The following is a 14,090-nucleotide window of genomic DNA, read 5'->3' on the forward strand; positions in this document are numbered from 1 at the left end:
GTCTTATCCTACGACGCCACCTTCTGGGTCCCAGATGTAGCAGTGGATGCGGGTGGGCCCGACCATTTCCCACACCTGCTTCCAAGATGCCGCCGCAAAAAACTTTGTACATCTGTATCTCCGAAAGCGCTGAATAGAAAAAATTGAGACATGGCTCATTGTAATGAACTCTCCATGGGGAATAAAATATGTTAATGATGATGTCATAGGTGCCTCCATTATGATGTCATAATTCGACAAGTACAAAACTTCATCCGATCAAGATGAAATTTATTGAGCATAATCTAGGAATAAATTAGTTTAGGGAAAAAAAATTGATAACGTCATCGGTCACGTGGTTCGGCCGCCATATTTGTTTTAACACAGCCTTAAAAAACCACTGCAAATACATCCTGGCGAGGGTTTGCAATCTCTGATTGCTCTTTTTCTTGTATGTTGCATGGGGAATACCGTGCTTGCAGATGAACAAGGAATAAAATAGTTATTGTGTAAAATTCATTCAATTCTCAACGAGAACTTTATTACTTCCACCGCCGAAGTCCTTAACTTTTCCCTTAAGGACATCCTTAAGTTGAGAATTGTTGCATAAACGAATAATCCTTAACTTTTCCCTTAAATCATGACTTAAAGTTAATGGATCTTCCCCCCCACATTCCTCCCTCTCCCCCTCCCCGTACTTCACCATGAACCATTGAGTTTCCAAACGGCAATCTTCATGGAAATTGGTCACGAAGATGACAATTATCGCAGCGCAATCTCAAAGACTGATATAACAATATCTTGTTATAATAGAGCAAACGTATATGGTTATGTCGTTATGTTTATATGCGACTAAAACGTCTTCTTCTGCAAAAAAAATGAGCACCCTTTTAATTAGCCCTCTTAATTACGTTTAGACTGCTGAGACCCCTCAGACCTTTTACGACCCTTTAATTCCCCCAAGACCCTTAAGACCACCAAGACCCATGAAGACCCAAAATACCCTTAAAGACCCAAAATATCCTGAAGACCATGAAGCCCCAAAACACCCAAAACACCCCAAATACCCTTGAAGGCCCAGAGGCTCAACAAGAACCTGAAGACCCAAATGGCACCGAAGATCCAAAACACCCCAAAGACCCAAATGACCCAAAACACCACGAACACCCAAAACACCCCAAAGACCCAAAACATCCCAAAGACCCAAAATACCCCAAAGACCCAAAATACCCCAAAGACCCAAAACACCTTGAAGACCCAAAACACCCTGAAGACCCAAAACACCCCAAAGACCCAAAACACGCCGAAGACCTAAAAGACCCTGAAGACCCAAAACACCTTGAATACACAAAACACCCTGAGGACCCAAAACACTCTGAATACCACAAAGACCCTGAATACCCAAAACACCCCAAAGACCCGGAATACCCAAAACACCCCGAAGACCCAAAAACACCCCAAAGACCCATAACACTCTGAAGACCCCGAAGATCCCAAAGACCACAAAGACCCGAAATACCCCAAAGACCCAAAATACCCCAAAGACCCAAAATACCACAAAGACCCAGAATACCATTGAAGGCCCTGAGGCTCAAAAAGACCCTGAAGACCCAAATGGCACCGAAGACCCCCAAGACCATGAAGACCAAAAAAAGACCTAAATTATCCCAAATCCCAAAATACCCTGAAGACCCCAAATCCCCTGAAGACACCGAAGACCCAAAAGACACCGAAGACCAAATAGACCCCGAAGACCCAAAACACCCCAAAGACCCAAAAACACCCCAAAGACCCAAAACACCCCGAAGAGCCAAAACACCCCGAGGACCCAAAAAGACCCCGGAGATCCAAAACACCTCGAAGACCCAGAAGACCCAAAAGACCACAAGACCCTGAAGACCCACAAGACCCTGAAGACCCAAAAGTCCCTGAAGACCCAAAACACCCTGAAGACCCCAAAGACCCTTAAAGACCCTTTTATGCCCAAAAGATCCAAAAGACCCCAAAGACCCAAAAGACCTTGAAGACCCAAAGCACCCTGAAGACCCCAAAGACCCTTAAAGACCCTTTAGACTCAAAATACCCTTAAATACCCCGAAGACCCAAAACACCCCAAAGACCCAAAATACCCTTAAATGCCCAGAGAATCCAAAAGACCCTGAAGACCCAAATGGCCCTGAAGACCCAAAACACCACGAAGACACAAAAGACCCAAAAGACACCGAAATGGTCAAAGATGCCTATCCATATGAAACGACGTGTGGTGAGTCACGCTACTTTCCATAATTTTCAATCTTTCATGACACTTGTATTTCACTTTTATAATTTCTCACTTTCACCATTCTCAGAAAGTTTCCAAGCATTTACTGCACACATTAACACATTTACAATAAAATGGTGAATGAGAATCACATTAATTTTACACAAGAATCATTTTATTCCTTCTTCACCCGCGTGTTTCCCATACAGCATATAACAATCGTGTATATAATAAGCGTGTACATAGCAATATAACAATCGTGTATATAGCAATATAACAATCGTGTATATAATAAGCGTGTATATAGCAATATAACAATCGTGTATATAATAAGCGTGGAAATAGCAATATAACAATCGCGTATATAATAAGCGTGGACATAGCAATATAACAATCGTGTATATAATAAGCGTGGACATAGCAATATAACAATCGTGTATATAATAAGCGTGGAAATAGCAATATAACAATCGCGTATATAATAAGCGTGGAAATAGCAATATAACAATCGTGTATATAGCAATATAACAATCGTGTATATAGCAATATAACAATCGTGTATATAATAAGCGTGGAAATAGCAATATAACAATCGCGTATATAGCAATATAACAATCGTGTATACAGCAATATAACAATCGTGTATATAGCAATATAACAATCGTGTATATAATAAGCGTGGAAATAGCAATATAACAATCGCGTATATAATAAGCGTGGACATAGCAATATAACAATCGTGTATATAATAAGCGTGGACATAGCAATATAACAATCGTGTATATAATAAGCGTGGAAATAGCAATATAACAATCGCGTATATAATAAGCGTGGACATAGCAATATAACAATCGTGTATATAACAATATAACAATCGTGTATATAGCAATATAACAATCGTGTATGTATATAGCAATATAACAATCGTGTATACAGCAATATAACAATCGTGGAGATAGCTATATAACAATCGTGTATATAATAAGCATGGAAATAGCAATATAACAATCGCGTATATAATAAGCGTGGACATAGCAATATAACAATCGCGTATATAATAAGCGTGGACATAGCAATATAACAATCGCGTATATAATAAGCGTGGACAAAGCAATATAACAATCGCGTATATAATACGCGTGGACATAGCAATATAACAATCGCGTATATAATAAGCATGGAAATAGCAATATAACAATCGTGTATATAATAAGCGTGGACATAGCAATATAACAATCGCGTATATAATACGCATGGACATAGCAATATAACAATCGCGTATATAATAAGCGTGGACATAGCAATATAACAATCGTGTATATAACAATATAACAATCGTGTATATAGCAATATAACAATCGTGTATATAGCAATATAACAATCGTGTATACAGCAATATAACAATCGTGTATACAGCAATATAACAATCGTGTATATAGCAATATAACAATCGTGTATATAATAAGCGTGGACATAGCAATATAACAATCGTGTATATAACAATATAACAATCGTGTATATAGCAATATAACAATCGTGTATATAGCAATATAACAAGCGTGTATATAGCAATATAACAATCGTGTATATAGCAATATAACAAGCGTGTATATAGCAATATAACAATCGTGTATATAGCAATATAACAATCGTGTATACAGCAATATAACAATCGTGTATATAGCAATATAACAATCGTGTATATAATAAGCATGGAAATAGCAATATAACAATCGTGTATATAGCAATATAACAATCGTGTATACAGCAATATAACAATCGTGTATATAGCAATATAACAATCGTGTATATAATAAGCATGGAAATAGCAATATAACAATCGCGTATATAATAAGCGTGGACATAGCAATATAACAATCGTGTATATAACAATATAACAATCGTGTATATAACAATATAACAATCGTGTATATAGCAATATAACAATCATGTATACAGCAATATAACAATCGTGTATATAGCAATATAACAATCGTGTATATAATAAGCATGGAAATAGCAATAAAACAATCGTGTATATAATAAGCATGGAAATAGCAATATAACAATCGCGTATATAATAAGCGTGGACATAGCAATATAACAATCGTGTATATAGCAATATAACAATCGTGTATATAATAAGCATGGAAATAGCAATATAACAATCGTGTATATAATAAGCATGGAAATAGCAATATAACAATCGCGTATATAATAAGCGTGGACATAGCAATATAACAATCGTGTATATAACAATATAACAATCGTGTATATAGCAATATAACAATCGTGTATATAGCAATATAACAATCGTGTATACAGCAATATAACAATCGTGTATACAGCAATATAACAATCGTGTATATAGCAATATAACAATCGCGTATATAGCAATATAACAATCGTGTATACAGCAATATAACAATCGTGTATATAATAAGCATGGAAATAGCAATATAACAATCGTGTATATAATAAGCATGGAAATAGCAATATAACAATCGTGTATATAATAAGCATGGAAATAGCAAAATAACAATCGCGTATATAATAAGCGTGGACATAGCAATATAACAATCGTGTATATAACAATATAACAATCGTGTATATAGGAATATAACAATCGTGTATATAGCAATATAACAATCGTATATACAGCAATATATCAATCGTGTATACAGCAATATAACAATCGTGTATATAGCAATATAACAATCGTGTATATAATAAGCGTGGACATAGCAATATAACAATCGTGGATATAACAATATAACAATCGTGTATATAGCAATATAACAATCGTGTATATTGCAATATAACAATCGTGTATATAATAAGCGTGGACATAGCAATATAACAATCGTGTATATAACAATATAACAATCGTGTATATAGCAATATAACAATCGTGTATACAGCAATATAACAATCGTGTATATTGCAATATAACAATCGTGTATATAATAAGCATGGAAATAGCAATATAACAATCGTGTATACAGCAATATAACAATCGTGTATATTGCAATATAACAATCGTGTATATAATAAGCGTGGACATAGCAATATAACAATCGTGTATATAACAATATAACAATCGTGTATATAGCAATATAACAATCGTGTATACAGCAATATAACAATCGTGTATATTGCAATATAACAATCGTGTATATAATAAGCATGGAAATAGCAATATAACAATCGTGTATATAGCAATATAACAATCGTGTATACAGCAATATAACAATCGTGTATATAGCAATATAACAATCGTGTATATAATAAGCATGGAAATAGCAATATAACAATCGCGTATATAATAAGCGTGGACATAGCAATATAACAATCGTGTATATAACAATATAACAATCGTGTATATAACAATATAACAATCGTGTATACAGCAATATAACAATCGTGTATATAGCAATATAACAATCGTGTATATAATAAGCATGGAAATAGCAATATAACAATCGTGTATATAGCAATATAACAATCGTGTATATAATAAGCATGGAAATAGCAATATAACAATCGTGTGTATAGCAATATAACAATCGTGTATATAATAAGCATGGAAATAGCAATATAACAATCGTGTATATAGCAATATAACAATCGTGTATATAATAAGCATGGAAATAGCAATATAACAATCATGTATATAGCAATATAACAATCGTGTATATAATAAGCATGGAAATAGCAATATAACAATCGTGTATATAGCAATATAACAATCGTGTATATAATAAGCATGGAAATAGCAATATAACAATCGTGTATATAGCAATATAACAATCGTGTATATAATAAGCATGGAAATAGCAATATAACAATCGTGTATATAGCAATATAACAATCGTGTATATAATAAGCATGGAAATAGCAATATAACAATCGTGTATATAGCAATATAACAATCGTGTATATAGCAATATAACAAGCGTGTATTTAGCAATATATCAAGCGTGTATATAACAATATAACAATCGTGTATATAACAATGTAACAATCGTGTATATAGCAATATAACAATCGTGTATACAGCAATATAACAATCGTGTATATAGCAATATAACAATCGTGTATACAGCAATATAACAATCGTGTATACAGCAATATAACAATCGTGTATACAGCAATATAACAATCGTGTATATAGCAATATAACAATTGCGTATATAGCAATATAACAATCGTGCATATAGCAATATAACAAGCGTGTATATAGCAATATAACAAGCGTGTATATAGCAATATAACAATCGTGTATATAGCAATATAACAATCGTGTATATAGCAATATAACAATCGTGTATATAGCAATATAACAAGCGTGTATATAGCAATATAACAAGCGTGTATATAGCAATATAACAATCGTGTATATAGCAATATAACAAGCGTGTATATAGCAATATAACGAGCGTGTATATAGCAATATAACAATCGTGTATATAGCAATATAACAATCGTGTATATAGCAATATAACAAGCGTGTATAAAGCAATATAACAAGCGTGTATATAGCAATATAACAATCGTGTATATAGCAATATAACAAGCGTGTATAAAGCAATATAACAAGCGTGTATATAGCAATATAACAATCGTGTATATAGCAATATAACAAGCGTGTATATAGCAATATAACAATCGTGTATATAGCAATATAACAATCGTGTATATAGCAATATAACAATCGTGTATATAATAAGCATGGAAATAGCAATATAACAATCGTGTATATAGCAATATAACAATCGTGTATTTAGCAATATAACAATCGTGTATATAGCAATATAACAAGCGTGTATTTAGCAATATATCAAGCGTGTATATAGCAATATAACAATCGTGTATAAAGCAATATAACAAGCGTGTATATAGCAATATAACAAGCGTGTATATAGCAATATAACAAGCGTGTATATAGCAATATAACAAGCGTGTATATAGCAATATATCAAGCGTGTATATAGCAATATAACAATCATGTATTTAGCAATATATCAAGCGTATATATAGCAATATAACAAGCGTGTATTTAGCAGTATATGAAGCGTGTATATAACAATATAACAATCATGTATAAAGCAATATAACAAGCGTGTATATAGCAATATAACAATCATGTATTTAGCAATATATCAAGCGTGTATATAGCAATATAACAAGCGTGTATTTAGCAATATATCAAGCGTGTATATGGCAATATAACAAGCGTGTATTTAGCAATATATCAAGCGTGTATATAGCAATATATCAAGCGTGTAAATAGCAATATAACAAGCGTGTATTTAGCAATATATCAAGCGTGTATTTAGCAATATAACAAGCGTGTATTTAGCAATATATCAAGCGTGTATTTAGCAATATAATAAGCGTGTATTTAGCAATATGGCGCATGTGGAGCCATGATTGTGCTCGATACGTGTGGTGTGCAAATGGGTTTTAACTGACGTGAACGAATTACAAATAGCGAATCATGACCTTTCTTACAATGCATACAGTGCATTCAGAAAGTATTCAGACCCTGATGCATGATGCTGGCACCACCATGCTTCACCGTTGGGATGGTATTGGGCAGGTGATGAGCGGTGCCTGGTTTCCTCCAGACATGACGCTTAGAATTGAGGCCAAACATTTCAATCTTGGTTTCATCAGACCACAGAATCTTGTTTCTCACAGTCTGAGAGTCCTTTAGGTGATTTTTTGCAAACTCCAAGTGGGCTTTCATGTGTCTTTCACTGAGGAGAGGATTCCGTCTGGCCACTCTGCCATAAAGCCCAGATTGGTGGAGTGTTGCAGTGATGGTTGTCCTTCTGGAAGTTTCTCCCATCTCCACACAGGATCTCTGGAGCTCAGCCAGAGTGACCATCGGGTTCTTGGTCACCTCTCTTACCAAGGCCCTTCTCCCCCGATTGCTCAGTTTGGCCGGCCGGCCAGCTCTAGGAAGAGTCCTGGTTGTTCCAGACTTCTTCCATTTAAGAATTATGGAGGCCACTGTGCTCTTGGGAACCTTCAATGCAGCAGAATTTTTTTTTGTAGACTTCCCCAGATCTGTGCCTCAGCACAATCCTGTCTCTGAGCTCTGCAGGCAGTTCCTGCAGGCATTGGTTTTGGCTTGTGTTTGGCTTGGTCATGGTTTTTGGCTTGGCCTCATGTTGTTGGCCTCATGGCTTGGTTTTTGCTCTGATATGCATTGTCAGCTGTGAGACCTTATAAGCTCATATAGACAGGTGTGTGCCTTTCCAAATCATGTCCAATCAATTGAATTTACCACAGGTGGACTCCAATCAAGGTGTAGAAACATCTCAAGATGATCAAGAGAAATGGGAGGCACCTGAGCAAAATTTCCAGTGTCATAGCAAAGTCATACCCGGTGTGTACTCCGGTTTAGAATAGGTAAACCGTATCCCTGCATGTCGTAAGAGGCGACTAAAAGGGTTGGCGTCAGGAAGGGCATCCGGCCATAAAAACATTGCCTCAATAAGAGAACCATGACAATTACAACTACATATGGGCAGGGTACAGTCCGAAGTACCCCGTGGGGGACCCCACTCCCTCTCGTCAAAACTCAAGGTGGGGAACCCGATCGAAGCAAGGGTGGAAATCACTCCATTTATGACGACGAAACGTCTGATGCCCGACGTGGAGATCGGTTTCTGAGGTTTGGGACATGGAATGTAGGGACAATGACAGGGAGATCAGGAGAAGTGGTGGAAGTATTGGTCAGAAGAAGAGTGGACATATGTTGTGTGCAGGAGACGAGATGGACGGGAAGTGGTGTGAGATTGGTGAAGGGTAGGCAGGGACAGAAATACAAGTTTGTGTGGCAAGGGTGCCCAGAAGGTGTGAATAGTGTTGGTGTCCTGTTTTCTGAGGAGTTTGTAGACAGTGTGGTGAGTGTGACTAGAGTGAGTGAAAGGTTGATGATGGTGAAAATGATGATTGGAAAGCTGTTGGTGTACGTCATCTCGGGATATGCTCCGCAGGTTGGTCGGAGCGATGAAGAGAAGGACAAGTTCTGGTGTGCAATGGAGAAGCTGATGGAAAACGTGAATATAAGGAAGTTGTTGTGGTAGGAGGATACCTAAATGGACATGTGGGAAGGAGTATGGACGGTTTTGAGGGAGTTCATGGGGGTTACGGATATGGTGTGAGGAATGGAGAAGGTGAAAGGATTTTGGAGTTTGCTGATGGAGCTGATTTGTTGATTTGTAATACTCAGTTCCAGAAAGAGGATAATAAGCTTGTTACATACACGTCAGGTGGGTCGACGACAACCGTTGACTACCTGCTGATGCGAAGGCGAGATAGGCGGCACCTCCGGGACACAAAGGTGATCCCGGGGGAAGAGGCTGTTTCACAGCACCACTTGGTTGTCTGCGACATAAGGGTGAAAGGTGTGAGGAGAGCTCGGCGGGTGAAGTACCAACCGAGAATGAAGGTGTGGAGGTTGAAAGAGGTGACAGTGAGGGAGGCATTAAAAGAGAGGCTGAGTATAGTAGAGGATGATGTGGTTGAGCTTGAAAGTGGACCACCGAGGCACTCGTAAACATGGTGGTGGAATGATGAAGTTGGAAAGAAGATTGACGAGAAGAGGAAGAAGTTCAAGGAGTGGCAGAAGGCGAAGGGTATGGGGGCAGAAAAGGCAGAGCATGAAAGTTATAAGGCAGCCAAGAAGGCTGCAAAGAAAGATGTAGCAAAGGCGCAGGAGGCATGTAGGAAAACGTTTGGAGAACGCTTGGATTTGGAAGAGGGGCAGAGAGCGGTATTCAGGATTGCAAAGCAGATAGCGAAAGAGAGATGTGATGGGGGTGAGTTGCTTGAAGGATGAAGTGGGACAAATCGTTGTGGACCCAGATGGAATTCAAGGAAGATGGAAGAGATATATGGAAATACTGTTGAATGCAGAGAATGAATGGGATGGCAACATAGAGAGTAACCCAGTTTTAGGACCAGCAGAGAAGATAACCGAGAATGAAGGTGAGGAAGCGATAAAAGCAATGAAGAGTAGAAAAGCGGGAGGGCCGATGGGAGTTGTGGGAGATATGTTGAAAGCAGCGGGAAATTGGGCTGTGAAGAGGATGACAGAGATCTGCAATCTGGTGGTGAAAGAAGGATGCATTCCAGTAGATTGGGAGCTGAGTACCCTCGTCCCTCTATACCAAGGGAAAGGTGACCTTCTGGACTGTGGCTCGTATCGAGCGATAAAGTTATGGGAGCATGGAATGAAGGTATTGGAAAGGGTGTTGGAGAGGAGGATACGGAAGAAAGTGAAGATTGACGAAATGCAGTTTGGATTTATGCCAGGAAGAGGAACGACAGACGTGCTTTTTATTGTGAGGCAGTTGCAGGAGAAGTACATGGAGAAGAGGAAGAAGTTGTTTCTTGGGTTTGTTGATCTGGAGAAAGCATTCGATAGGGTTTCACGTGAAGTAGTGACATGGGCATTGAGGAAGTTAGGAGTGGAGGAATGGTTGATCAGAGTAGTGATGGCAATGTACAAAAGAGCGCGCACAGCTGTAAGGACGAAGGACGGGAACAGTGGTGAGTTTGAGGTGAAGGTGGGAGTGCATCAGGGGTCGGTACTAAGGCCTCTTCTATTTGTAGCTTTGATGGATGTGCTGGCTCGGAACGTAAAGGAGGGTTTACCGTGGGAGTTGTTGTATGCAGATGATCTGGTGTTGATTGCAGAAAGTATGGATGGCCTGAAGGAGAAGATGAACAAGTGGAAGGAATGTATGGAGACAAAAGGTCTGAAGGTGAATATCGGAAAAACGAAGGTGATGGCAAGTGCTAAAGCATGTGGTGAGGTGGAAAGAACTGGGAAGTGGCCGTGTGCTGTGTGCAGGAAGGGTGTCGGAGTGAATTCCATTCAATGTACAATGTGCGCTGAGTGGGTTCATCAAAAATGTAGCGGTTTGAGAGGGTCATTAACCAGTGTGGCAGCTACATTCAAGTGTATGGTGTGCACAGAGGGAGATGTAGAGGGAAGAAATGTTGAGTTGGATCTTGGAGATGGCGTGAAGCTGGAAGGTATGAAAACATTTTGTTACCTAGGAGAGATGCTGAATGGAGGAGGTGGATCAGACTCGGCAACGGTTCCTCGAGTGAGATGTGCATGGAAGAAGTTTCGGGAACTGAGTGGCGTGCTGACAAGGAGGGGAGTGTCATTGAAGCTGAAGGGAAAGGTGTATGCTGCATGTGTGAGAAGTGTTATGATTTATGGGAGCGAGACATGGGTAATGAACGTAGAGCAGCAACGAAGGCTGGAAAGGGTGTTAATGCGAATGGTTCCGTGGATGTGTGGAGTATCGTTGAGAGAGAGGAAGACAAATGATGAATTGCGAAAGATGATGGGAATAGAGCCTGTGATGGATGCTGTGAAGAGAAACAGTTTGAGATGGTTTGGTCATGTGTTGAGAAAGGATGAAAGTGACTGGTTGAGAAGAGTGATGGAAATGAATGTAGAAGGCAGTGGAGGACGGGGAAGACCGAGAAAGACTTGGCTAAAGATGGTCGAAGAAGAAATGCAGGCAAGGGGGTTAACAAGGGGAGATGCAGAAAATAGGGCAAAATGGAGAAGATTGTCATGGGGACCAAAAGGCTAACCCCCGCTCTAGCAGGGAAAATGGCCTTAAAATGCCTTTTGCTGTTGTTGTATCGCAAAGGGTATGAATACTTATGTCAATGTGATATTTCAGTTTTTTATTTTTAATAAATCTGCAAAACTTTCTAAAATCCTGTTTTCTCTTTGTCATTATGGGGTATTGAGTGTAGATTGATGAGGGAAAAAATGAATTTAGGCCGAGAAAAATACATTTCCGGTCTCTGGTCAGCGCGCGCATCGATTTTGACCCTGCGTGTCAACAATGTTTTTTTTTTCCAACGGGACCTTCAACAGTGCGTGCCTGTTGTTGCCGGGCCGGCGCGCTATCTTGGGAAATAACGGTCTGTGAGGGTCGCCATTGGTATTGACATTCGCGCACGGTTCTCCACTACAAGACTACGTTTAGTTTGTCCAAATCCAACCAGCCGTTCCAAAGATATGAGTAGCTTTGTGTGCCGTGCCGTCATGAATCCAATCGGCTGGATATTGTCATTTATTGAAACGAAGACGTTCTTTGTCGGGTTCGTGTGAAGCAACCAGAAGGCCTAGAGAGCTGCGGGCGGTCTAGTTAGTTAGGCCTGGATCCTACCTCGATTGTCATGAAGTTGTAAGTGTCTGTGATAATCTGGTGGACTAGGAGAAGAGATCGTGGGACACCATCGGCATGGATTCAAGCGCCTCCACGTTCGCCGTTTAGCCCAGCTGCGCATGCGCCGATTTGAACCACACCATACAGCTCATCTGCGCATGCGCGGCTTTGATACACATGCAGCGTGTCAGCCCATACACGAAGATTGGTCCAGGGGTGTCGTCATTTGCACATGCGCGGTTTTTTCAGCATTCAAATGCTTCAGCAATCGCCTGTTAGACCACTTGCGCATGCGCAGTGTTGACGCGATAGACGCATTGGAATGTTTGACAGAACGGCGAGACGATCTCGAGAACGAAATGGCAGTCTATAATATGCTTGAAGAACTTAATGATTTTCAGAATAAATACATTTAAAAATAACTTAAGCTTGCGTTCATTATTTACAAAAAGGCCTACCAGTCCCATTGGCTGTCTTTAATTTCTCTCTGGATGGCGCCAAGCTAGTTGAGGAGGACCGCAAGGCATGAGGACACAAAAAACAACACCTTTATATGTGCCTACCTCTTTTTTTCCATGCTTTTCCATGCTTTTTTCCATGCTTTTCCATCCAAGGAGGACCGCAAATCCATGCTTTTCAAAAAAAAAACAACAACACATCGCCGCATCAATTCTGGAACTTTGGTCTGACCAGAGACCAGCAATATATTTTTTTCGACCTAAGCGATTTCAGCATAAGGCTGCAACATAACAAAATGTGAAAAAGTGAAGGGGTCTGAATACTTTCTGAATGCACTGTAATACTCGGTAACTTGTGAAAGGTTGCTTCTAATTTGTAGAGAAAAGCCAAAGACAGGAAGGGGTGGGGGTGCGGGGGGTTGCTCCATTAACTTTAAGGAGGATTTAACTTGAGGATATTCGTATGTGGAACCATCCTCAACTTTAGGATGTCCGGAAAAGGTAAAGGGAAAAGTTAAGGAAATCCTTAACTTTTCCCTTCAGGATGCTTTTGCAACCGTGCCTATAATTTTGTCTGAAAGGAGAATTACCATGATACATGTTGTACTGCATTACAATTGGTCAAGTTCAAACTCGACATTCAAATTGTGCTGGATAGCTGCCTAATATAAGATAAGCACAAAGCAGTGAGTGCCGTCCACAGGTTTTCCTCGGGGCCGCATTGGTTGGTTCGATGCTCAACGCAGAGTAAGGCGGAGTGCAGGAGAAGCTCCCATTCACATCTACTCCATCACCCTCATTATCAGGCAAGCTCCATTCAGTTATATGGTATACATTATCAGGCAAGCTCAACTATTCAGTTGGACTTAGTCTGAAACGGGGGCTTATGGAATGGGACTCGTCTGTCCGTCCATCCACAACCATATCTCTGTGATGTATGGACTGATTTTGTTCATATTTCGCACAAAGACAATACATGATGGTATATATACCTTATGCACATCATTTTTTTTTTTGCGAGACGATCAAAGATGGCCGACTGGCAGCCATTTTTGTTGTAAAAAAAAACAAAAACGGATGATGAACACCTCAACCATTTCTCCGACATACATTTACCGATCTTGTTCAAACTTGGCACACGGATAATGAATGACGGCTTAAATATGCACGGTA

At 39.2% G+C, this 14,090-nt stretch overlaps 1 protein-coding gene across 1 annotated transcript in view; it reads left to right on the forward strand.

The window, feature by feature from the left end:
* Positions 1-14,090, forward strand: part of LOC137431468 (complement C3) — a 613,976-nt gene that overhangs the window by 412,675 nt on the left and 187,211 nt on the right. Inside the window, exon 35 of the mRNA XM_078782039.1 lies at positions 13,621-13,723. Within this exon, the coding sequence (XP_078638165.1) occupies positions 13,621-13,723 (103 nt within the window). The remainder of the gene's footprint in view (positions 1-13,620; positions 13,724-14,090) is intronic.

Source organism: Myxine glutinosa, chromosome 7 (genome assembly GCF_964187855.1).
Source record: "Myxine glutinosa chromosome 7, kmMyxGlut1.1, whole genome shotgun sequence".
Lineage (NCBI taxonomy): Eukaryota > Metazoa > Chordata > Myxini > Myxiniformes > Myxinidae > Myxine > Myxine glutinosa.